Source organism: Cricetulus griseus, chromosome 4, assembly GCF_003668045.3.
Source record: "Cricetulus griseus strain 17A/GY chromosome 4, alternate assembly CriGri-PICRH-1.0, whole genome shotgun sequence".
In the NCBI taxonomy this organism is placed as follows: Eukaryota; Metazoa; Chordata; class Mammalia; order Rodentia; family Cricetidae; genus Cricetulus; species Cricetulus griseus.
Window position 1 is genome coordinate 46,176,566 of NC_048597.1, and position 23,362 is coordinate 46,199,927.

At 42.9% G+C, this 23,362-nt stretch overlaps 1 protein-coding gene across 3 annotated transcripts in view; it reads right to left on the reverse strand.

Moving 5' to 3' along the window:
• Nucleotides 1–11,037: 11,037 nt before the first annotated feature.
• Usf3 (upstream transcription factor family member 3) overlaps nt 11,038–23,362 on the reverse strand; it is a 56,405-nt gene continuing 44,080 nt past the window's right edge. For 2 of the 3 annotated variants that reach the window (XM_027412636.2, XM_027412635.2), the window contains exon 7: nt 11,038–23,362. This exon is cut by the window's right edge and continues 91 nt beyond it. In XM_027412636.2, the coding sequence (XP_027268437.1) occupies nt 17,020–23,362 (6,343 nt within the window). In that variant the 3' untranslated portion in view covers nt 11,038–17,019. The other variant, XR_004769921.1, reaches the window with a different exon arrangement.

Here is a 23,362-nt window from a genome sequence, read left to right on the forward strand (position 1 = left end):
TGCAGGATGCCTGGGAGATTGGCCTGGTTTTATTTTAGCAGCAAGAAAAGCCAATGGAAAACTGGAGTCTATCTGGGGAAAGGGACTTTCCATGACTAAATGCAATCCCTGAGCCAGCAACTGGGGATGAAAACAGTTGCAGCTGCTTCCCCGGTAACTCCAGGCACCCGGCAGAATGTTCTGTGGGGTTGCAAAAATGCGTGTGTCAGCGAATTAAATAATCCCCGAGTGCTTCTCATTCTGAGTGACAGGCACTCTGTGTGAAACTGTGGGGAAAGGCAGGAGCTAAGAGACACGGAAGCAGCAGTCAAGTGCAAGCGCCATCGCAGAGTCAGACCGTTAGTCTGCCTGTGTCGTCCACCCTGCTGGCCGTGTGGCCTAAATTAAACTGCCCAAGTTGCGATTCTCTGCGCAGCTCCACAGTGTTGCACAAGATTCACGAAGCAGTAAGGGAAGCAGTAAGGGTCCAGGAATGCCGTCAGCATAAAGCTGGTCCTCAGGCCCTCCTAATGGCAAGCTCCAGATTATCGACCCTCAGATCTCTAGGCTCCACCTTGCCAGGTACCACAGCATTTTTCTCTTAATTCCAACTTTAAAAAAAAAAATGTTTTCGAGACAGGGTTTCTCTGTGTAGCTTTGTAGACCAGGCTGGCCTCAAACTCACAGAGATCTACCTGCTTTAGCCGCCTGAGTGCTGGGATTAAAGGCATGTGCCACCACTCCAACTCAAAAATTCTAATGCTTCCAAAGTTGGGGCCTAGTAGAGAGTCTGGCTACAAACAGTACCAGCCTTTGTTACTGCCACCTGTGCCCTGGGTCTCAGAGGAAAGAAAGCTTCGATTTGTGTCCTTTGGAGAGGCTGTTACCATTGGAATCTAGTGAATGTCATGTGTAGTGTCCCCCATTCTCCCTACCCATCAGACAGGGCTCTCACAAGCCAGCAAGATGGAGGCTCTGCCTGTGGGGAGGGAACCTCAACCTCTCAGGTATCCAAACAAGCCCTAGAAAGGACAGCTGTAAAGTGACCCACCATGACTCATCTCCTGAAAGAGAGTGAAGATGACGTGCTCAGCCTGAAGCTGGCCAAGCCTGGCTCGTGATGACTCCACACTGCGGGGAAAGCAGATGTGTTCACTCCATTTGCTTTCAGGGCTTGAAGGAGACAAGACATACTCCAGGGCTAAGTGCTTATTTGAATCCTGGTCAGTAACACACATGAATTCAGACAAACTTAGCAAGCATCCCAGAGTTTCTAGAACCCTGGAGTAGCAGTTTGGCTTGGATGGGATTCTTCTATCAAGAGAATTCTCTTTGCTGCACTTCACAGGACACCTTTGCATACTGTACAGTGTTCTTGATATGCAGTCTGAATATTCTCATTGGAAGACAAACAGAATGAGGTGGTTACTGTCTGTGCTGGTTAATGTCCTCATCTTACAGGCTCTAGAATAACTTGGGAGGCAGGCTTCTGGGCACACCTCTACGGGTTTATCTAGATTTGGTTAGACAATGGGCATGTCTGTAAGGGATCCTCTTGATTGGATTAATGAGATAGGAAAATCTACCTTAATAGTGGACAGCACTAGTCCCTGACTGGGCACTGAGTTGGATAAAACAGGTAAGTGATCTGAGCACACAGAATTGACAGTGTTCATTATACTCTACTTCCGGGCTGCAGATGCCATGTGACCAGCGGTCTCAAGCTCCCATGGCCATGACTTCCCCATCAAGATGAACTGCTCCCAAACTGTGAGCTAAAACAAATCCCCCAGGCTTTAAGTTGCTTTTGTCGGATGTTTTGGTACAAAGACAAGAAAAATAGTTAAGACACCTGTTCTTTTGTTCACCCAACTTGAGAGGATTGGAGCTCTGTCTAGTTTTGAGAATATCATCATTTTCCCTGAAGACTTAAATTAAAAAACAAAAAACAAGCAACCCTCAGCACCAAGCTGGACAGGTGGTTCAGCTGTCAAGAGCACCTGCAACTCTTCAGGAGGATCCAGCACAGTTCCCAGCTGTGTTGAACACATTGTTGGAAGCATAGGAATAACCAAAATGTGTCAGAGCTACATTAAGGAAAGAAATTACAAAGCATTTCCCCCTGGGGCTGCAGAAATGGTTCAGTGGCTAGGAGCACTGGCTGCTCTTCCAGAGGACCTGGATTCAATTTCCAGCACCCACATAGCAGCTCAGAACTGTCTATAACTCCAGTTCCAGGGGATCTGACTCCCTCACACAGACAAATGTGCACATAAAATAAATAAATAAAATGTTTTTTAAAAAAGCATTTCCTCTTGATGGAATTTAACTAAGAGTAGGGCCTAGATTTGAATTCTCTACCTTTCTCCCCGTGTCTTGGTTATTCCCTGTCTCCCTGTTGTATGTATGAGTCTGAATCTGTGCCTGCCTAAAGGCTGTCTTGTGATTGTGTGTGTGTGTGTGTCTGTGTATCTGTATGTGTGATTGTCAGTGTGTGTGACTGTCGGGGTGTGTGTGTGCCCTCACCAAAGGGCTTTTGCTCTGTATTTACTGGACAGCACAAAAAGCATCGCGCAGGAAGAAATCGAGGACACTTAACAGAAATCTTTAGCAGGGTTTTAAGAGGGATTAAGCCACTCACCCCCAACTGACCCAGATAACTAACAAACAAATGCCATCAAGCAATATCTGAATATTGTCTTCAGCACTTATGGTAGATACTCATTTTGGTTGCTTTCAACCTATTTGCTATTTCCAAATTGCTTATTACTCTAACATTCGCATACACATGTGTTACTCCAGCAGAAAACATCCCTTAAGGGTACAGCTATGCATTAGCCTAGGCAGTGAGGTTGTTTGTTACATTGTTCTCATAAAGGCAGGCTAAGTACATGGTAGGAGAGCAGTCTTAAGTGACACTCAAGGTGTATTAGTGACTCAGGTCCAGAAAAAGTTCCAGTCTCTTAGAATGTAAGAGATGTTTTTTTATTTTATTTTTATTTTTGTCTGGGTTTTTCAAGACAGGGTTTCTCTGTGGCTTTGGAGGCTGTCCTGGAACTAGCTCTTGTAGACCAGGATAGTCTCGAACTAACAGAGATCTGCCTGCCTCTGCCTCCCAAGTACTGGGATTAAAGTAAAGGCATGCACCACCACGGCCTGGCTATCAGCCCCCCCCCCCGATGTTTTTATAATAATTTTTTTGCCACACAAAACACCCATGGGTGGCTAATATCCATCTGTAATTCCAGATCCAGGGAAATCTGACACCCTCTTCACACCTCTGTGGGTGGCTGTCTCAGGCACACCCACCTCCTAATCCTTCTAATCTTTTCAAATAGTGCCACTCCCTGATGACCAAGTATTCAAATACCTGAGTTTATGGGGACAATTCTTATTCAAACCACTATGGGATTCATACAAAATGGAAAATAAATCCGAATAACTCTCAACAATTTTCAATCCAGAATGTTAAGCCATTATTGCTGACACAACATAGCATCTCTCTACAACTACATCCCAAGAAGGACTATTTGGTCTGTTAGGTGTCCAACAAAGGCAATGTTTTCTCTTCATTGTCTAGGTCTATCACAAATGATTAAAACAGTGCCTTGTCATTAGCACCAAAGAGAAGAGAGTGTTAGGCATGGTGGTGTACATCTTTAATTCTAGCATGCAGAGGCACACAGATATCAATGACTCTGAGGTTTACCTAGTCTATACAGAAAGTTCCAGGCCAGCCAGGTCTACATGTTAAGACCGTGTGTGTGTGTGTGTGTGTGTGTGTGTGTGTGAGAGAGAGAGAGAGAGAGAGAGAGAGAGAGAGAGAGAGAGAGAGAGAGATTGAAGAATGGGAACTTTAAAGATATAAGCTTCACAGTAAAGACATAAGCTTCAAACTAAAATGGCACCAAAAATGCCTTTGACTTTTGAGTGTTAGAATAATGTATAAAGAATGTGAAAGGAATGCTATGGAGAAGGAAAAGAACAAATGCCATACTGGAAGACAAATGGGAACTCAGATGAATGTGGTTTCAAACAGTCATAGGTTTTCTTTTTCTTTTTTCCCACCTGAGAAAGGCTCTTACTATGACCCAGGCTGGTCTATAGGACTGCTGGTCTTCAATTTGTGGTCCTCCTGGCTCTTCCGTAGTGCTGAGATTACAAGTACAACATCCTGTAGCACTGTTTTCTGATGGCCTAAAGGGGAAGTAAGATTTCAGTCTAAGACATTCCTTGAATCTTTAAATGTGAAAAGTGGCTTTAAACAAGAAGGTAGGTATGTTAGTCAGGATTCTCTAAAGGAACAGAATGGATAGAATACACACTCTCTCTCTCTCTCTCTCTCTCTCTCTCTCTCTCTCTCTCTTTCTCTCTCTCTCTTTCTCTCTCTCTCTCTCTCTCTCAAGACAGAAAGGCCAAGAATTTGGTAGTTGTTCAGTCCACAAGACTGGATGTCTCTGCAGTCCAAACTTGGTGCTGGAGTCTTGGAATATCTCTTGAGAGCTGTTTTCAGTCTACATTGGAATCCCAACCAAGTAGATTCTAACACCAGTGAAGGAATGGCTCAGGAACAGGGTAAATGAATTGCCAGTCAGAGTAAGGGCAAGCAGGCAAAAAGCAACATGTTTCTTCTTCCATGTCCTTTTATGTGGGCTGCCACCAGAAGGTGTGGCCCAGAATTAGGATAGGTCTTATGACCTCGTTAGCATGGCCAGCTGCTTAGGTTTATAGCTTTTTCCAGATGTGGTCAAGTTGACAAGTAAGATTAGCCATCACAGTAAGCAAGCAGAGACTGGACATGGAGGGAAAACAGTTGCTTTCCGGGTGACAAAAATAGCATACAAGGGAAGAAGATTATGTAACTTCCCAGACAGCAGTGCACAGGAGTGTTGGTGACCAGTAACGGATAGGGAAGAGTGGCCAGACCAAAGGAGGAAGAGCAAACTATTTATGCAGAGGGTCTAACCTGTTTGTTAGGTAGATTTTAAAAAGTTAATTAATGTGCATTGGTGTTTTGCTTGCATGTATATCTGTGTAAGGGTGTCGGATCCCCTGGAACCAGAGTTATAAACAGCTGTGAACTGCTAGAAATTGGGTGCTAGAAATTGAACCTGGGTCCTTTGAAAGAGCAGCCAGTGCTCTTAACCGCTGAGTCATCTCTCCAGCCCCAAGTTGTTAGGCAGACTATAGTGGGAAACAAAGGCAGGACCCTGGTTTCCTCTGTGCTGAGGCTACAGAGATCTGTAGCTACTACGGTGACATTTTAAAAATACCAAATGTAGGGGCTAGCAGTGTAGCTCAGCTGTTGGAGTGCTTGCCTAGCATGCAAGGAGCCCTGGTTTGAGCCCAGCACTGCACCAACTGTGTGTGGCGGTGTATACTATGATCCTAGCATTGACGGCTGAAGGCAGGAGGATCAGAAGTTCAAAGTTGAGGTGTTATTAGATTTAGCTCAGTAGAGCACTTGAATAACAATCACTAGACATGGGTTCAGTTCTCAGTGCTAGAAGAAAAAGGTTAAAAGTCAACCTCAGTTACACAGCAAGTTTTAGGCTACATAAGAACTTCCCTCAAAAGAATGGAAAATGAAATACCAGGCAAGCTGACATCCACTGGGTTCTCTCAGTCTGGAATGTCATGCCCAAAAGAAAAGATCTTTGTTTTCAAATAAACAGGGAGATGGCAACCAATAAGAGATACTTTGAACCAATATCAAGTATTTCATAAGAAAAGTGAAAAAAATGCCCACTTTAAGTGTCAGCAGAGAGCAAAGGTTTAGAGAGAGGGACATTTGGGGTGGGGAGCATTTTAATTCATCACCAAATAAGCCAAAGCAGTGCCTCCTAGACTTGCACATCACCAGGTCCTCTCCTGCTACAGAACAAACATGAGGCAGGAGTCGCTACAGCACTGCAGGATCTGGCAACTGGTCCTCAGCTCCTGACTCCATCCCAGAGCCTAAATGGTAGAACAGATGACTCAAACAGCACCCATCCATCAGGCATCCTGCCAACAGTGTACATTTCGATGGATCAAATCCTGAAACTCTCCTCATCCCCCACATGGAGAAACTGATGCTTAGAAAAATCACTGGGTGAAGGACCACTGATGCAAAAACCTGAATTTTCAGTCAGTAAAGTGTGATTCCTGTCAGACCAGAGAAGACACAATTGTACCACAGGAAGATCCTGCCATTCTCTGGGTGTATTTCCACACATGCAAGACATACAGACTGGGATTATATAACTACAGAACAGCCTAGCTCATTAATAGAAAGTAACTGCAATTCTGAAAACCTAGAAGACACGTGGCTGTTACAGAAACCTCAGTTACAATGAACCTGCAAGGCCATTGAAGAGTCAGCTAATGAAACTGAAGTTTTGGAAATTTTTGGCTCTCTAAATTGGAAAAGCAGGACTCGTGTGAGGATGGCTGTATCCATTTCTAATCCTATGGAGTTCAGAATAAAAGTCTTTTTTATTAATTCAGTGATTAGACTTGGAAAAGAGCTGCAAACACAGAGACTCTGGTTTTAAATTAAAATCCACATGCTGTAAAGTTTCAGATCACCACTGGGAGCCTGCTGATTCAAAACTAAAATCAAAAATGAAGAGAAAGCAAAAAAAAAAATGTAGTGGCTTTTCTAACTTAAAAAGGGGAGGGGTGTAGCAGTAGTGCACACCTTTAATCCCAGCACTTGGAAGGCAGAGCAGGCAGATCTCTGTGAGTTTGAGGCCAGCCTGGTCTCCACAGGGAGTTAGGACAGCCAGGACTACACAGAGAAACCCTTTTTCAACCCCTCCCCCAAAAAACACCAACAAACAGAAAAATGAAAACAAACAAAAAAGATAAGAGACTCAAACAGTTTTCAAGAATCAAAGGTCAGCCAGCAGGACCTTGTCAGTCCAATGGACAAGAGAGACTTCCTAAGTCCAGTCAGTGGTAGAACCATCTTTGCCATTGGTGTCTGGATCCTCAGCAACAATAAGGTTGTGGCTTCATCTCAGAAATACTGAGGCAGAGAAAATAACTACACTGGGAAAATCATATTTCTTTTCTTTCCCTTTTTTTAAAACAAGGTTTCTTTGTGTAGTCCTGGTTGTCCTGAAACTCACTCTGTAGACCAAGCTGGCCTGTGCCAAATGCTGGGATTAAAAGCATGCACTGCCACCAACCAGCCATATTTCTTTATTTGTAGTAAGATGACAAAATATTTCTAAGTTTCTCCAGAAATGATACAAAAACAAAAACAAAACAAACAAACAAACAAAAAAAAAAACCAAAACTTGGATTGGAACAGGGACATACTATCTAATCGTCTTGTAATAAGATGTCTGAGAGAGTTAGATTTGTGCTTGAATGAGTGTGTGTGTGTGTGTGTGTGTGTGTGTGTGTGTGTGTCTGTAAAATGTGAATCTGCATGGTCACTCCATAATATCAATCAAAAAACTAGGATCTAACCTAATTGAATCATGGATTTCCAGAAAAGTCCCTGAAACAGGGAGTTCTCTGCCTCAGTCTAGATGTAGGCTCTTCGAAGACCCACAAGATCCAAAGCTAATGGAGGTAAGGAAACACCACTCATGATCAATGGTGCAGAAAACAGACAGCTAAAAACTGGATTTTTATCTTCAAAACATCCATAGCTTACTTGATTGTCTGAAAAAGTGGTACAATGATATTAGTCAACCAAACTGCCTGTTGCTGAACTTATCAAGTAGGGTAACCTCACCTCTTTAATTTCTCACAGGAAAAATGTCAAGTGTAGGGAGATAAAACAAAGCAAGATTTTTTTGTTGTTTTGCAACAGTGGGGGGAGAAAACTTTCAGATATAATTATTTTGTCTTTTCTAACACCTGTGAGGTAGGCAGAGCAGGTAATAGTAACAACAAACACATAAATATAAACTATGACAGAGAGAAATTATGTAGCTTGCCTAAAGCCCCCAGACACAAAATAGCATAGAACTGTCATAAACAGGAGGGCTGCTGGTATGACTTAGTCCATCAAGCAGTATAATGAGGGGGCGGCAGAAAAACTTGAGGATGTTACTGAAATATGTCAAGAGAAATCAACACCAGTTTGTATTTCCATTGCAAGTATCCCTCTTTTTTATTTCTACTATTTTTTGTGTATGAGTGTTTTGCTTGCAAGTATGTCTATATACCACTTTTGTCCTGGTGCCTGTAGGAAGCCAGAAAAGGGCATCAGATTTCCCTGGGTTTGGAGTTACAGATGGTTGTGAGACACCATATAGCTACTGGGAATTGAACCTGAGTCTTCTGGAAGAACAGCCAGTGCTCTTAGCCACTAAGCCTTCTCTCTAGCCCCAGAATATCTTAAGAAGCTAGAAGGAAAATGCTGTGAGCTTTGAAGTCCTGTGCACTCCTTTCCTGGGGTACTTATGTGACCTTTGTGGTTCTTGTTTTATATTTATATATTGTATATTAGAATATGTTATAATCATGAAGTAACCCAATTGCTCATGTGTTTCAGGCATGAGATTGAGCCCATAGATAAGGTCATTCAGAGGTAGTTTGCTAATTGATACAGTCAAGATTGATGGTATTAGTTGGAGGTAATGGAAAATCCTGGAGGCAAGACTTAGTTGGAGAAAGTAGGGGTTTTCTCATCTTTATTTTTAAAAGATATTTTATTATTTTATTCTTAATTGTACATGTATGTGCCCAGGAGTGTAGGTGTCTGCAGGATCCAGAAAGCTTGTCAGGTTACTTTTCTGTTGCTGTGATAAAACACTGTGACCAAAGCTACTTACAGAGTGTTTAATTGGGCTTACGGTTCCAGACAGATGAGAGTCCTTCATGGCTGGGAAGCATGGCAGCAAGCAGCAGGAAACAGGGAACTGGGAGCTCTCTTCCTTTACCTCAAGTATGAAGCAAAGACAACAAACTGGATGTAGGTCAGACTTCATACTTTCAAAGCCTGCCCTTAGTAACAAACTTCCTCCAACAAGGCCACACCACCTAAACCTCCCTAAACAGTCCCACCAACTACGGACCAAACATCTAAATGCCAAAGACCATGGGAGACATCTCATTCAAAACCCTACAGAGCCCCTGGAGCTGGCGTTACCGACAGTTTTGAGTTTGAGCTGCCCAACATGACTGCTGGGAGCCACACTGGGGTCCTCTCTCCATTCCCCCGAATGGCTTTTCTTACCCTGGTTCTTTGTGTCTGTCGCTCTGCTTCTCTGCCACCATGAAGTGAGCAGCTGTTCCGCCACACTACAGACGGAGAAACAAGGGTCCCGCTGACCATAGGGTGGAACCTGGAAATCACAGTCCAAGGTAAATCTTTCTCCTTTTAAAATGTTTTCTCATTTTGTCACGGTGACAAAGAGTTAACACAGAACAAGACAGGGTCTAGATGTGATGGCTGATCCTGTCAACTTGATGAGATCTGAAATCAATTAAGAGATACTCCTTTGGCCAGGTCTATTAGAGTATTTCCTAAAATGATTAACCACGGAAGACCCTCCCCCAGGACGGAAGGCACTTCCTGGTGGGGGCCCAGCTACAAGGAGGTTCTAGTGAAAAGCTGTGTGTGGCCTTTCACCCCACCGTCTTCACCTTTGCTGGTGAGTGAATTCACCCTATTGTGGTCACAGCTACTGCCATTCTCTGCTGCCACCAGAACCCAGCCCCGTCTGCTTCCCAACATGAAATGAAGACCAGTGGCTTTCTAGGAATATTCCAGACCTCCCAGCACCAGACTTGGACTGCTGAGGTACCCAGCCACTTGGACTGAGCAGCTTCTTCAACAGACAGTCCATTGTGCAAGAGCTCAGTGTGACTCATGTAAGCCAACCGAATAAAATTCCTCTTTAGTATATATATTCACTCAGTCAACTCGGTTCTTCAGAGATTTCCTAATACCCAAGGCATACATGAGACCAACCCCTGAGCCCAAATGCAAATGAACACATTACCTTTGAAGTACATATTCTTCATATGAGGCCATGCTGCTCTTTTCTAATTATTATTTATTCTGAATTTGGTCAATTCTGTATCGTTCTTACCCCATCTGAAAGCAACACACTAATTTGAAGGATCTACAGATAATCAAACCCAGAGCCTTGTGCTTCACACATAAGCCCTTACCACTGAGCTACACCTCAGCCTTAAACTTCATGTACTTTTAGCCAGATGTGATGGTATGAGCTTTCCTTGTACTAGCAGCACCTTGGAGGATAAGCAGGCTAGTTGGTTCCAGGCCAGTGAGGGCTACATAGTGTGAGACCCTGTCTATAAAACAAAAAATGAAACAATATAAAGCTTATGTAGGTTTTATACAAAACAACAAGTTTACATAGCTTTGCATAAATTTTATACTGTACAACTCACTGTTTTCCCCCTCATAAATTATGCTTGTTTTTTAACTCAGTTGATATAGCTATAGTAAAATATCCAACTTTTTGTTATTTTTTTTAAGGCAGGATATCACTATGTAGCTCTGGCTGTTTCTGCCTCCCAAGTGCTGGGATTAAAGGTGTGTGCCATCATTCATAGCCCCCCCAACTTTCTTTAAAAGATTTAATTTTTAATTACATGTATCTAAACAGGTATGAGCATGCGTGCAGATGCCTGAAGACACCAGAAGAGGACGTTATACCACCTGAAGCAGAAGTAACAGGTGGTACAAGCGACCTGACATGGGGTCTTCTGCAAGAACAGTATGTGCTCTTCACAGCTAAATCACCTGTCTAGCCCAATACCAACTTTTATCCCAAATTTCTATGCTTTAGTTTCTTCCATTACTTAGTAGAGAATTCAGACTGAATCATCACCGAATACTCTTCCATATGTGAAATTCTAGTTTTACTTTTTATAAGTAATGTACAGGTGTGCAGCTTGCTCTAATAGTTTAGACCAGATCATAACTGATTTACATGAGAAAATTTACTTAGGAATACATGCCCAATGGAAATGTGTCATGGAATCATTTCAGATAGATGGAAAAACTTAAATATACTACTTCAGATATAAGACAAGATTTGAAGTGAAATAGGGAATGACCAGAGAAACAAAAAGAAAATCTGCAATGCAAAAATTGCAAAGTTTATTTTCTTAAATAAAATACTATATTCATATCCATACAAATAATTATTACAACCATTAAAATGTTACATTTAACAATAAAAATTTCAAAACTTTAAACAAGAGCATGTTTTGGGATATTCACATCCTAATACAATGCATTTGTAAAAAGATGCCAAAATAAACAGGACCTATTCTTATTTACAACTGTAGGACAATCCTGATCCTATTATACATATCTGCTCTGTATTCCATTACAAAACAAATTAGTTTCCATTAGAATTATAAACCAAGTGATTTACAGTTATAGGACACAGTGCACAGAAAACTGCTGGCTGGGTCATAGATACAAATATTACACTACTGAAGCACTAAAATTCATGTTTTCCTGGTGCTTGCCTACAGTAAGCATCACAACCAGTGAATCTATAAATAATTTGTGAAAGTAATCATGTTCTCCTCAATTTTCAACCCTTAAAAAAAAAATGAAAACACACACACACACACACACACACACACACACACACACACACACACACACACACCCTGCTGAAAGTGGAAGAATTTCCCTTCACAGTAACACAGCTGCAGCATCTTAAGCAACACTGTCTGGTCCCTTCTTGGAAGATAACAGCTCAACACCCCGAAAATTTACCACTATCATCAAGCCCTGTACCTAGTGACCTTACAGATGAAAATGACTTTAAGACTTCAGCAGCAGGAGGGCAGAGAGGTCTCATAAAAACTGAAGACAATATTAAAAGGGTCAAATTCTAATTTCCTATTACATACTGCATGTACATATAACTGGGCCAAAAAAATTAAAGATCATCTGTTGTTTAAAAATGTGCTACATTACAGGAGAGGTCTTGTTTATGTCTCATGACACTGACAGGCTGTGTATTCACCCAGTGACTTGCAGTGCATGCCCACCATGCTCAGCCAAGGTTGACTTATGTTTATGATGCACCTGATGACATATGTGCCACCCCCCATTACCCACTAGAGTAGAGTTTATGCAAATGTGGAAATGAGGATGTGGAAGGACTGCCTGCCACACAAGCTCTGTGTTTACGGGTTCAGCTACACAGCTTGATAGTTACTTTGTCAGTGATGGCTCAGAGGTGGTAAGGCAAGAGTGAGAAGCATCATCTATCTGTACTTGTCATCTAGGGGGTGTTTGGTTACACAGCACTCGCCATCCCTGTAGCTCCTTGGCTGCAACACAGGACTGGCTGGGTGATATGTTCTGGGATCTGGTCTCTGGATCAGAGGCAGTTTCAGGTAGAGTGTAGTGCCGGGGCAGAGGTGTAGGGTGAGAACCAGAACTCTGAGCCCAAGGTCCTCAGTGTGTTCTCCCAGCCAGCACGGACTATCTCCATCTGAGTGCAGAGGGCCCCATGGGAGCTACTAACAACAGTTTAGATTTGATTATAGTAGAATTCAGCACAGCACAAACAGAATGCAGAGTCCAGTTAAGCAAAAAACAAGCAAACAGAACAAACAAACAAACAAAACCCTTACTTTTTGGTAGAACTTTGGGGAAGGAAAACAAAATGCTAACATTCAGTCAGAAAGGCATCTCTAGAAGAAATTAATTTGCATATACACATCACAAAACAACCACTCAGAGATTAAGTCCATACTAGTTTCTCTGGTCATTAGCTAATGGTTGCCCTGCAGATGTAACGGCCAAAGGCACACTTCTTCCAGTCAGTCAGCACCTAGTGACAGACTTGCAGTGCCTGTCGGGCATCCGAGGATATGGACTCAAGGCTATTCATTTTTGGTAAAACCTTTAAACTTCCCTTCCATCACAGGGGGAAAGTTCACCCATCCAAGGAATGCAGTCACTCTCACATGCTGAAATCTCTTAAACCAACTTGAAACTAATAGCGTTTTGAGGGATTGTTGCCCTTTAAGAAAGAGGCATAGATGTTAAAACAGATAAAACCTGGGACCCTTTACCACACATTGATCTAATAGAGAGGGTAGGTCCAATCACATCCCAACACAGAGGCCTAACTATCCCATGGACATGGCCAGGCTGCCTGCCATGTATCTGATATGGACCAACTAAGAGAGAACAGAAGACTACACACTTGTGTGAAGATGGAAAGAGAAAACCAGGAAGAAGCATAGTTAACAGTCTCAATGCTTTCCTAACATTTTGAATGTTTCCATTAAAAATGTATTTCTACTTTTTTTTTCTTGGAGTATAAGTTTTAGCCCCTCCACGAGATGGCTGGTGTTAGAAGGCAAGAGCAAGGCAGAAGAAGTCTCCCTTAAACATTAACACAAAGGCTGATGTAAGAAGCTAACCTCCATTGCAGCTCAGCATAGCTCTGATCATGGTCTGGGGGCTGCTGCAGATGCCCCCACCTCCCTGAAATCACACCACCACCGCTGTGGAATCCTTCCCTCCATTCAGACAGCAAGTGACTGCTGGCACTGCAGAGCTGCTCTGATAAAAACAAAAACAGAACTCCTGAAGAGATATATGACTTATAAAAACCCAATGTCTATTAAAAACATTAAAATGGATTAATCTGATCTATGGTTGACATATTTAACAAATTCACTGAAGACGTTTACACAGAGGAATCTAAAATTTCCATTTCATTAGAACTTACTGTGGAATGCTGAGAAGAATGGGTCGCGTTCAGGGATTCTGTATGATCAAGAGTTAGAACAAAGTGAATTAATCGACGACTCTCACCTAGGAAGCCGGCATAAGTTTGTGTATTTCCAGAAATTACAAAGTTACCTGTGGAGATGCTTTACAAAGTCACGTTAAAAGGTTAGGACAACATGAAACTCAGGAACAAACTGGACTGCATTTTCTGCCATTACTTCAACTAAAGTTTTATCTAGATATTACCAGAAACCATTTGGTTCCTCTCCAAATCATGTAGCTTTAATTATTAACACTGATAAGTACCCAGACTTTTAAACCAAGTAGGAATGCAAACTCTTTCTCATCTGAATCCATGTATGAAATGATCTCTAACACACATGTGCATTACGTCTTTAATTAGAGAGCCATGTGAGCAGGAGGCCAATTATTTTCAGACCTTTACATCTCTCTCCAGTCAGTCACAAAAGGCTGAGAGTCAGATTAGCTTACAGTACTGCACTCTAAGTAATTCTCATTGCACTACTGACAATGAAATGCTATCTCAGGTCAGAGCTGATGAGCAGAAACAAACAAAAATAACACAAAGCATTAACAGGCTTTAGGACTTCGTGCTGCGATCGCAAATGGAGCTTCTCAGCTGGGCGGTGGAGTGCACCTCTAGTTCCAGCTACCTAGGAGGCTGAGGTGAAGTACTGCTTATGCCCAGGAATTCAAGGCCAGTCTAGACAACATAGCAAGATCCCTATCTCAGAAACACAACACAAAACTGGAGTTTCTCACAGCATGTAACCTTAGTTCCAAGCAAGCCAGCCCACCCTTTAGAACTCAAGAGCCACCCTGATGTAAGGATGCATATATGACAGCCACTAAGGGAAGGTGGGAGGGAGTTATGAATGGCCATACAGAACACTACCCTTAATGAAATTGGCAAATTGGACTTTTCAAGTACACAGAAAATTCTGGATATTAATGCTTAAAAGCTATTCACAAATGTTTCTTTTTCCTCAGTAACTTTTCTATTGTGGTGCTTATTCATTAAGTAATGCAACTGTGATGTTCTCTTCTCCCCAGGAACACTATGCAGGGAGAAATCACGGATTTGCTTTGTTCACCAGAAGGGGTGATTTACGAGGGCAACAGAAACTGAGAGGTTTGGTGAAAACAGTTGACGAGGACAAGCAAGCCTTTTGCTGGACCTTTAGATAGGCATTCAGTGGTAATTGCTCTGACCAGGCCTTGCTCCCAAGTAGTAATATAAAAAGGAAACAAACCCCAAACCTCTGCTAGTCCTTGGACTCACTTCCACCACGTCAACAGGACCATCTCTGCGTACCTCTCCCTCTCTCTCCATTCAGCTTTAAACAGAATGTAGCAACAACTGAAAGCTAAGAGTTTAAATGGTTTTAAAAAATCACTACATAAAATTTTTTTCTTAGTTTTTAAGTTCTCAAGATTTAATACGTGCTTTAAAATTCATTACTAATTCAGTGGGGTTAAAAAGCACCTACTGCTGGACCCTTTTCCTCCTACGGTTGCCTTGCCCAACCTTAAAATTAGGGTTTCTATCTAGTTTTATTGTAACTTGTTATGCCATGTTTGGCAGATATCCCTGGGAGGCCTGCTCTTTTTTGACAGGGAGGGGAATGGAGAAGTGGATCTGGAGGACTGGAGAGGTGGGGGAGGGAAGCTGGGAAGACTGGAGGGAGGGAAACTGGTTGGGATGTTATGTATGAGAGAAGAATTGAAAGAAAAAAAAAACCCTATAGAACGTTTTCCTATGCTTTAGAGCAGAGGTTCTCAACCTGTGAGTTGCAAACACCCTTTCACAGACCATCAATAAACACACATGCTTACATTACAATTCATAACAGGAGCAAAATTACAGTTATGAAGTAGCAATGAAAATAATTTTATGTTGGGAGTCACCACAACAGGAAAAAGTGTATTAAGGGTGGGAGGATTAGGAAGGTTGAGAGCCACTGCTCTGCAGCAATCCTCCATTTCCTATTGCAGATGCAGTCCTACTGTCTTTCCCAATCTGTTCATTTTTAATGAGACAAGACTGTATCTATTCATCATGTACATGATATACATCTTCAATAGTAAGGACCAGTCTACACTTAAATGAGACAAGATTATATCTATTCATCATGTACATGATATACATTTTCAATAGTAAGGACCAGTCCACACTTTAAAACCCGTTTTCACATGCACACTCACTCATGAACTCAGATATACACAGAGAATGTATTTTTGTGAAGCACCATTTCATACCTACAAGAAAAATAATGAATTCATTTTCTTACTATAATTGTTATGAAGAATAATAATGCAATTTACAATGCAATATTTAATATAAATAGTAAGTGAAAATACTGAGACAGCTTAAAACTATTCAGAAGTATCTGAAAAGGCTCAAATGTGTCTTCTAAACACAATATTTACTGAGCAATTCTAATATTTAAGTGATTGTAAATTAATTTATTTCAAGACCAAATAAATAGAATGAAGAGAGAATACTACATCAAGTCAACTGATGAAGCACTAGTCACTAACTGACCCTAGGAAAATCCACAGTAAAACTGCTGATATTCTTTGGCCTAATGCAAAATCCAAGTACTAAGTGGAAAGCATTTCTGTATTTTGTCTTAGCTTTGTATTTTTAAGGCTCATTGTCTCAGGAAGACTTTTGCTATACATGATCTTGGCACATTAAAGGACAATATGGTTCTCTACTTTGAAGAACAAGACATGAAATTTAGGTAGTTTATTAAAAAGTATAATTAAGAAAGAAGTCTATGTAAGAAAGCTTCATATATTTTCTATCTCCTTGATTTTACTTACAGGAATTTATCATTATCAATTTATCACTTGCCATGGTTCAGAATTGTTAGATGTTGACATCAACCTAGTGATGAATCACATTTTTCAAGTTGTTTTTACTTTTGGATTTGCACCCCAACCATCTCAACTATTTATTTTATAATTTATCAACAAGTATGCTTAAAAATCTCAGCTCCTTCCTACCATCCAGCATGTGCCAAGATCTCTTCAACTTCTTGTTCATTAGTACTTAGGGAAGAAAAGACTACATATCAAATTTGGAAAGGTAAATCATTTAGATGATTAAAAGAAAGCACATCACTCAGAAATGAAAGGTCATTGTTTTGACAACCCCAGTGTATGCATCCTCTCTGACATGACTTCCTTATAATCAGAAGCTAATTGAAAAATGGTTATCCAGAACAAAGACAAATATGCACACAAGCTCTCTCAATGTGCAGGTGCATTTACAACAGTTGTTGCTTCAACCCAAACATTCACACTTAGTTTCTCTGGATTTAAACAGCTGAGCTGCAGTCATGACCCAAGATATGGCTTATGTTGTGAGCAGGTCTGTTTGAGGACTGCTTGGAGGAGTCAGAAGCAGAGGAGTTTGCTATAGTGAGCAAAGGTGACATTGCTGAGCCATCAGGAAGAGCCGTTGCTATTTCCGGAAACAATGATGTCATATTAAAATTGGATAGGTGGGAGTTGGCCATGTGCATTGGCGGCATTTCAGGGAGAAGAGGAAAGCTCGGCTGCGCAAAGCCAACGGGTCTGGGAGGAGATAAAATGGATCCAAATCGGTTGTTTAAACTTCCACTGTTTACTTTCTCTGTGCTAGGATTGGAGAACATTTGATTAGAAAAATAAGGGATTGAAATGTCATTGGACAGAGTAGGATGAGCAGGAGAATAGGGGGGGTAAAAGGAGGGTAGAGTGTTTTGGGGATCTACTGGGATGAGAGCTGGAGTTCGTGTGGCACTAGGCTGGGTAACCTGTGGAATGAAGGAAGTATTTGCATTTATTGGTGGATTCATGCCACCCTCGGGAATAAAGGGGAAACCAAAATTTTGTGACAGCGTATGCTGGTCAGGACCTGAATTATCATTAGGTACTTGCGGACTGTCAGGCATAAAACGGACAATACTCCCTCTCTTCTCTGTGGCAGGTTGCTGACGTCCAAGAATCATGCTGCCACCAGCAGAGAGAGGAAGATGAGGAAGACTTGGATCAAAGACATTACTGTGCCTTTGATTTCCAGAACGATTCCTTTCAGGTTGGCGGATTTTGGAACCAGTGCTGTCTTGCAGGGGATGTCTTGACCTCTGGGCAACTGAAGAGTTAGCCTGACGTACAGGAGGCCCTTGGTCAGCATTCCCATGAGATACAGATGGGTGTGGTAAAGTTGGCCTTGCTACTCCATGCATGTTGGATGTGACAGGAGGGTTCATGTGGCTCTTGGTCCCATGACTGTCAGTAATCCTCATGGGATTGGATTTCTGGACAGAAACATTGGGACTTGTGTTTCGACCTTGAATGTCTCCTGAGGAAGAGGAACTTGAAAAAGGAATATTCAAAGTGCTGTTCCTGGTGTTAATTGTACCTAAAGACATGTCACAACTCTCCCTATTCTGATTTTCACTCTCTCTTCTAATATGAACACTTTCACGAGTTGGTGGACAATTATATTCAATTGTCGAAGATGGACCACATTGTGTATTCCTTGGATGCTCTGAGAGTGACCTTTGACTCCCAATGACCTGATCACCAAGGTGAGGAGCAAGTAAACTCTGCATGAAACTCTGGTGACATGTATTCTCATTATCCCTTGGTGGGACAGCATTTCCTGTTGGGATGCTCTGAACTGGTGGATAAGGTAATCTCTTTTGTCGATCAATTGGTGGTGGGCCAGTGTTTTGACTAATTCGAAAAGCCTGGGACTGCATACTTCTCAGTGATGGCACAGGGTTACCTATTTCATTATTTCTTGAAGACTGTACTTCAAAATTACTCTGGGGCTGTTGGCTGGCTCCAGCTGGTTTGAATGTCTGACAATCAGGAAGGGGGACGGTATGGTCCATTCGACCCTGCATATTATGAAGTGCCAAGCTTTTATTCCTGGGAACATCGAGATAACTTCTCATTTCAAGCTGCTCTGAAACCCTCGAACCCTGAATTGACATGCCCATTCTCTGCTCTGAAGTAGAAGATGACTTTCCAATGAGAGCCTCAGCAGAGTAACTTGACACTCGGTTTCTCTCTGGCCTGTGTGGAGTACAGGTCATATCTGAAGACCTAGTCACAATACTGGGTTGGGACACCATTTGCTGCTCTAAGCCTCTTGACGGCAAAAGCCTCTGCATTTGATTATGCCCAGATACATGGTCAGAAGAAACCGCTGAACCTTGCTGTCTGCTTCCAACATCCTGTTGCTGGTGCAGAATATCTTGATTGAGATGATTCTGGGCATGGTTGTGGTGGCCCCGGCTAGTTGAAGGGTTTTCACAGCTCTTCTCCGGCTGGGAATTTGCAAAGTGTTGCTGTATTTGTTGCTGTATCTGTTGATGGTGAGGATGTGGCTGACTACTCTTGGGTCTTGACTGATCAGTCCCATGGTGTTTTGGTTGTAAGGACAGCTGAGATGCAGGAGCGCCCTGAACGAGATTCCTCTTCTTCTGCATCTGAACTTCCTGTTGTAGAGTTCTCTGTTGGTGCACAATATGGGGCTGGGAGTGGACAGCACTGTCTGCATGAGGCACATGATGCTGCAGCTGATACAAGTGATGCCTCTCTCTTAACTGCCCTGCTTGCTGCTGCTGTTGTTGCTGCTTGATGTAGAGATGGTTGGTGTGAAGGTGAGATACCCCTTGAGTTGGTACATGCTGCTGTAGGGCCTGCAGATGTTGACTTGCCTGGGTTTGCTGCTGTTGCTCAGCAACTGGAGGCTGAGAACTACACTGAACTTCTGTCTGCCTCAATGCAGGCGCCGCAAAGTTGTTACCAGGTGGGAATAGCCGTGTAAGGCTGTCTCCATGTGCTGGGTTGCTAGCAGGTACCACTGAGTTTGAAGAGTTGGTGGGGATCTGACTAGCCATCATTTGAGTTTGATCAGGAATGCTGTCTGGGGTCCTGCTCATCAAGGGCAAACTTTCAAGCCTGAGAGGGGCTGCCTGACAATGCTTTTGGCGTTTGGCTGAAGACAGTAAAAGATCATCTTGTACAGTGCGCTTTGTAGAATCTTTACGGCCTTCGTGACTAGGCTTTGAAAGGGGTTCTTGAATCTGTGGATTTGGTATGGCGCTAGTCATGCTATTCAGCTGTTCCTGGGAATATTCTGTCATCAGAGGTGGCACAGGAGGCTGGCTGCCATAAGAACTGGATGCAACAGTCATATTAACGGTCACAGGAATAGATGTTTGCTCGGAAGTCTGTGATAACCCTGTGCAGCTGACCAGAGGATGGTTGATGCTGCTCTGATGGATAAGATTATTCACACTTAAACTGGTAAGACTCGGTGGCTGAGAGGCCGACACCTGTAAAGAGGCATTTGATGTTTTAATTCCCAGAGAACAGCTTGGCTTTTCAAGAGGCCTATCGACTGTGACTTCCACTGAGTCCTGAGAGTTAAATTCATTTGGTGTTGCATCTGCCTGTCCTGTGCACGGTTCCTTATGGAGCTGTGGTTTAAAAGGCTGCTCTCCCTCTAAAGAGGTTTCAGAAGGCTTGGAAGTAACCTCCCTCATCTCAGTTTGTGTGCCAACCCTTCCCTTGTCAATGTTCTCCTGGTCCAAAATAGCTCTTGCTGCCAGGGCTACGATATCAGTTTGCTCTGCAAAGGTACAGCTGTCACATGTATTAGTTGTTGTACTGCTGGTCACATCCTCTCGAGCTGTTTCAGGAAGCATGGATGCAACCGAGAAACTACGACTACTGCCAGAGCTGGTTGACATAGGAGAGTCAGCCTGCCTACTGGTGAGCAAAGAACCATTCAGAACCTCTTGATCAGGGAGACAGGAGTGGTGCTGTGGTGGGTCTCTGTCATCGTTCATCAGTAACAGTTCCTGCTTGGGATGCATGTCAACGTTAGAATCACCTATCTTAGAATTTTCTGGAGAAAAATCAGGGTGATCAATCTGGACAGAAAGAGATGATTTCTGAAGGTCTTTTTCTTTAGTAAGATCAGACAGCAACATAGTTAGACCCTGCCCCTTTAAAGGCCCTGCTGTCTGCATGTTGTTCAGTGAATCTTGCTGAACTGGGCAAGGTTCTGCCACAATCTCTACCTCAGAAATACAGTCAGTGCTTGAAGTGCTTGTAGTAGATGACATACCAGAAACCTGAGAAACCAAAATCTGGGATTCGATAGGAGATGGAATCAACACATGGGTTGAAGTACAGGATTTTGTAGCACTAGACAATGCTACAGTAGTTGGTGGTGTACCCTGAGATGTCTCTTGCAAGATGGGAGTAGAATCTTTGGATTTTGCTGGGGCCACTGCAAATTGTTCATTTGTTTCAGATTCTTGGGAGGATGAGCTACAGTCTTCTACTGACTTAGACTTGGACACAGACTCAGGGATTACTGATTCAGAATTCAGAATGTCCAAAGAATGTGAAGTAGAAATACTAACACTCTTTGCCTGGGACACAGCAACAGACGGTAGGTTGACAGGAAGGCTGTCCAGCTGTCCATCACTACATGACAGCTCTGTTGAGCTGTCTGTTCTGGGGCCATCTAGCTTGCCCACATCTCTGACTGAATTCAGGGGACATGCTGGCTTGTTAACTGCTAAGTGTTTCTTGGCACCTGGCTTCTTGTTCAGTCTTTTTGATTTCATAGTAGGGGGCAAACAAGTGATGGTGTTTGTTGAGGAAGCTGCTGCAAGACTGTAAGTACTGGGTAATGTGGCTAAATTATCTGTTGTCATGGTAGGTGCTACAGTTGTTGTTAGTGAAGCACAGTTAGCTGGGCTGGTTTGACTATTTGCAGAAGTCTGAGGGTTAGCAGACTGGCTAATAGACAATTGCACACAACTTTGCCCAGCCATCTGTGATATGCTCTGATTGAGGCTGGCCAAAGCCCCAAATGTGTTCAGGGCAACATTTGTATTTGGATCTTCACTGGTGGTGGGTTGAATAATTTGCATAGGGGTTTGATTTGTAGTTCCTGATGAAGACATGACAGGCTGCAATGCAAAGAGTTGTCCATTTAAAGAAATGGTTTGAGGCTGCTGTTGGTTTGACATGGTAACAGAAAAAGTTTGGGTTGAATTAGTCGTGGATAAAGATGAAGGTCTTGGTAGTATGTGGACAAGATGCTTTCCTCCAAAAGTCTGTGGGGCTGGCACACTTTGCACTGAATTATGAGACCCTATTATAGCACTGGCTCCATTGACAGGAAGTCGAACAGGACCAGGATGGGGAGCAGAGAGGAGTGGCAAAGGGTTCTGATTGGCTGCCTGTATGATGACAATCTGTTGACCTACTGTTTGGTTGGGAACCTCTGCCCTCAACATTGTTGGGCATGGGGTTGTACTGGGTGGTTGAAGAATAATAACATTTTGGTTACCTGGAGCTGCAGTGACAGCTGACCCAACAGGCTGAGCCATCTGAATTACTTGCATCGCTGAATTCAAGGGAAGGATATTTTTTGGAGGCTGAGATTTAACTTGTGGCTGGGCAATTGGTGGCTGCATAGGTAAAGGTGGACACGAAGGCAAAGTTACCACTATTTGCTCAACTGGCTGCCCATCTGCTGGAAGGGAATTACTTAAGGTGATGCCTGTAGACACATGTTTGTGGTGGCTTGGGGTAGGGCTGGTACCAGACTCATTTAACACTGGAGTCACAGCAGAAGACGGAGTCTGGCTTAAAGGCTGAATAGTGTTTCCGGCCAGGTGCAAAGTAGTCCATGTTGTCTGCGTGTTTCCAGCTGAAGAGATTCGGGTAAGGCTATTGATGTTTTTCAAATCTGAAGCACTAACACTTGAAGAAGGCAAAGAACATGAAAGAGTCCAACCGTTGTCCAAAGGCTTTGCAGAAAGACTGCTCACTGGGAGTGTGGTCTTCGCTACTCCAGTGTGAACTGGTGCCACTACTGTCGTCGTAGTTGTTGAGTCTGCTGTCTTGCTAATGCTTACTGGAGAAGATTCACCTGTAGATCTGGGAGGCTCGGAGCATACTGTGGTGGTAACTGACACAACAATGGTGTTCTGCAAATCTCCACTGGAGCTCTGCACACTCGGGCCAGATTGGGTTTCATGATGCTCCTTAGAGGCAGGTGCTGAGCTGCTGGAGGAGATGCTTGTGACACACGCAACTGTTTTCTTTGATTTAGGACTCTCTTGCCCATTGCTATTTTCTGAAGCATTTTGATCAATTAGGCATGTGTGCAAGGAATGATGTTGGTGAGGTTCAGGGCCAACTGAAACGGTGATCAATGAGCCACCAGAGGCACCAAGCACACTCGATTGGCTTTCGGAAGTAGAAAGTTCAAGAATATTTTGAGCAGAAATGGCAGTGGGAAGACAAAGGGGAACAGGCTGGTTGGCAGCCAGTGCAGACACTGTATTCTGATGCCACGGCTTGTTTTCAGAAGGGTAAACTCCAGAAATAGACACAGGAGTCACAAGCTTGCAGGTCCTCTGCACTGGCACCACATTGGCGGTTTGCTTTTGCAAGCTGTGACCAACATTAAAGGTTATTCCCTGAACAGCTGTCCCCTGGCTGTTTCCCCCAGGCTGGCTCCCGTTGGAATAAACAATGATGTTTTTTTGGACCTGGTCACTTGGAATAACAACTGACACCTTTGAGTTTTTTAGATTTCCTTTCCAGTGGATTGTGGGGTCATCATATAAG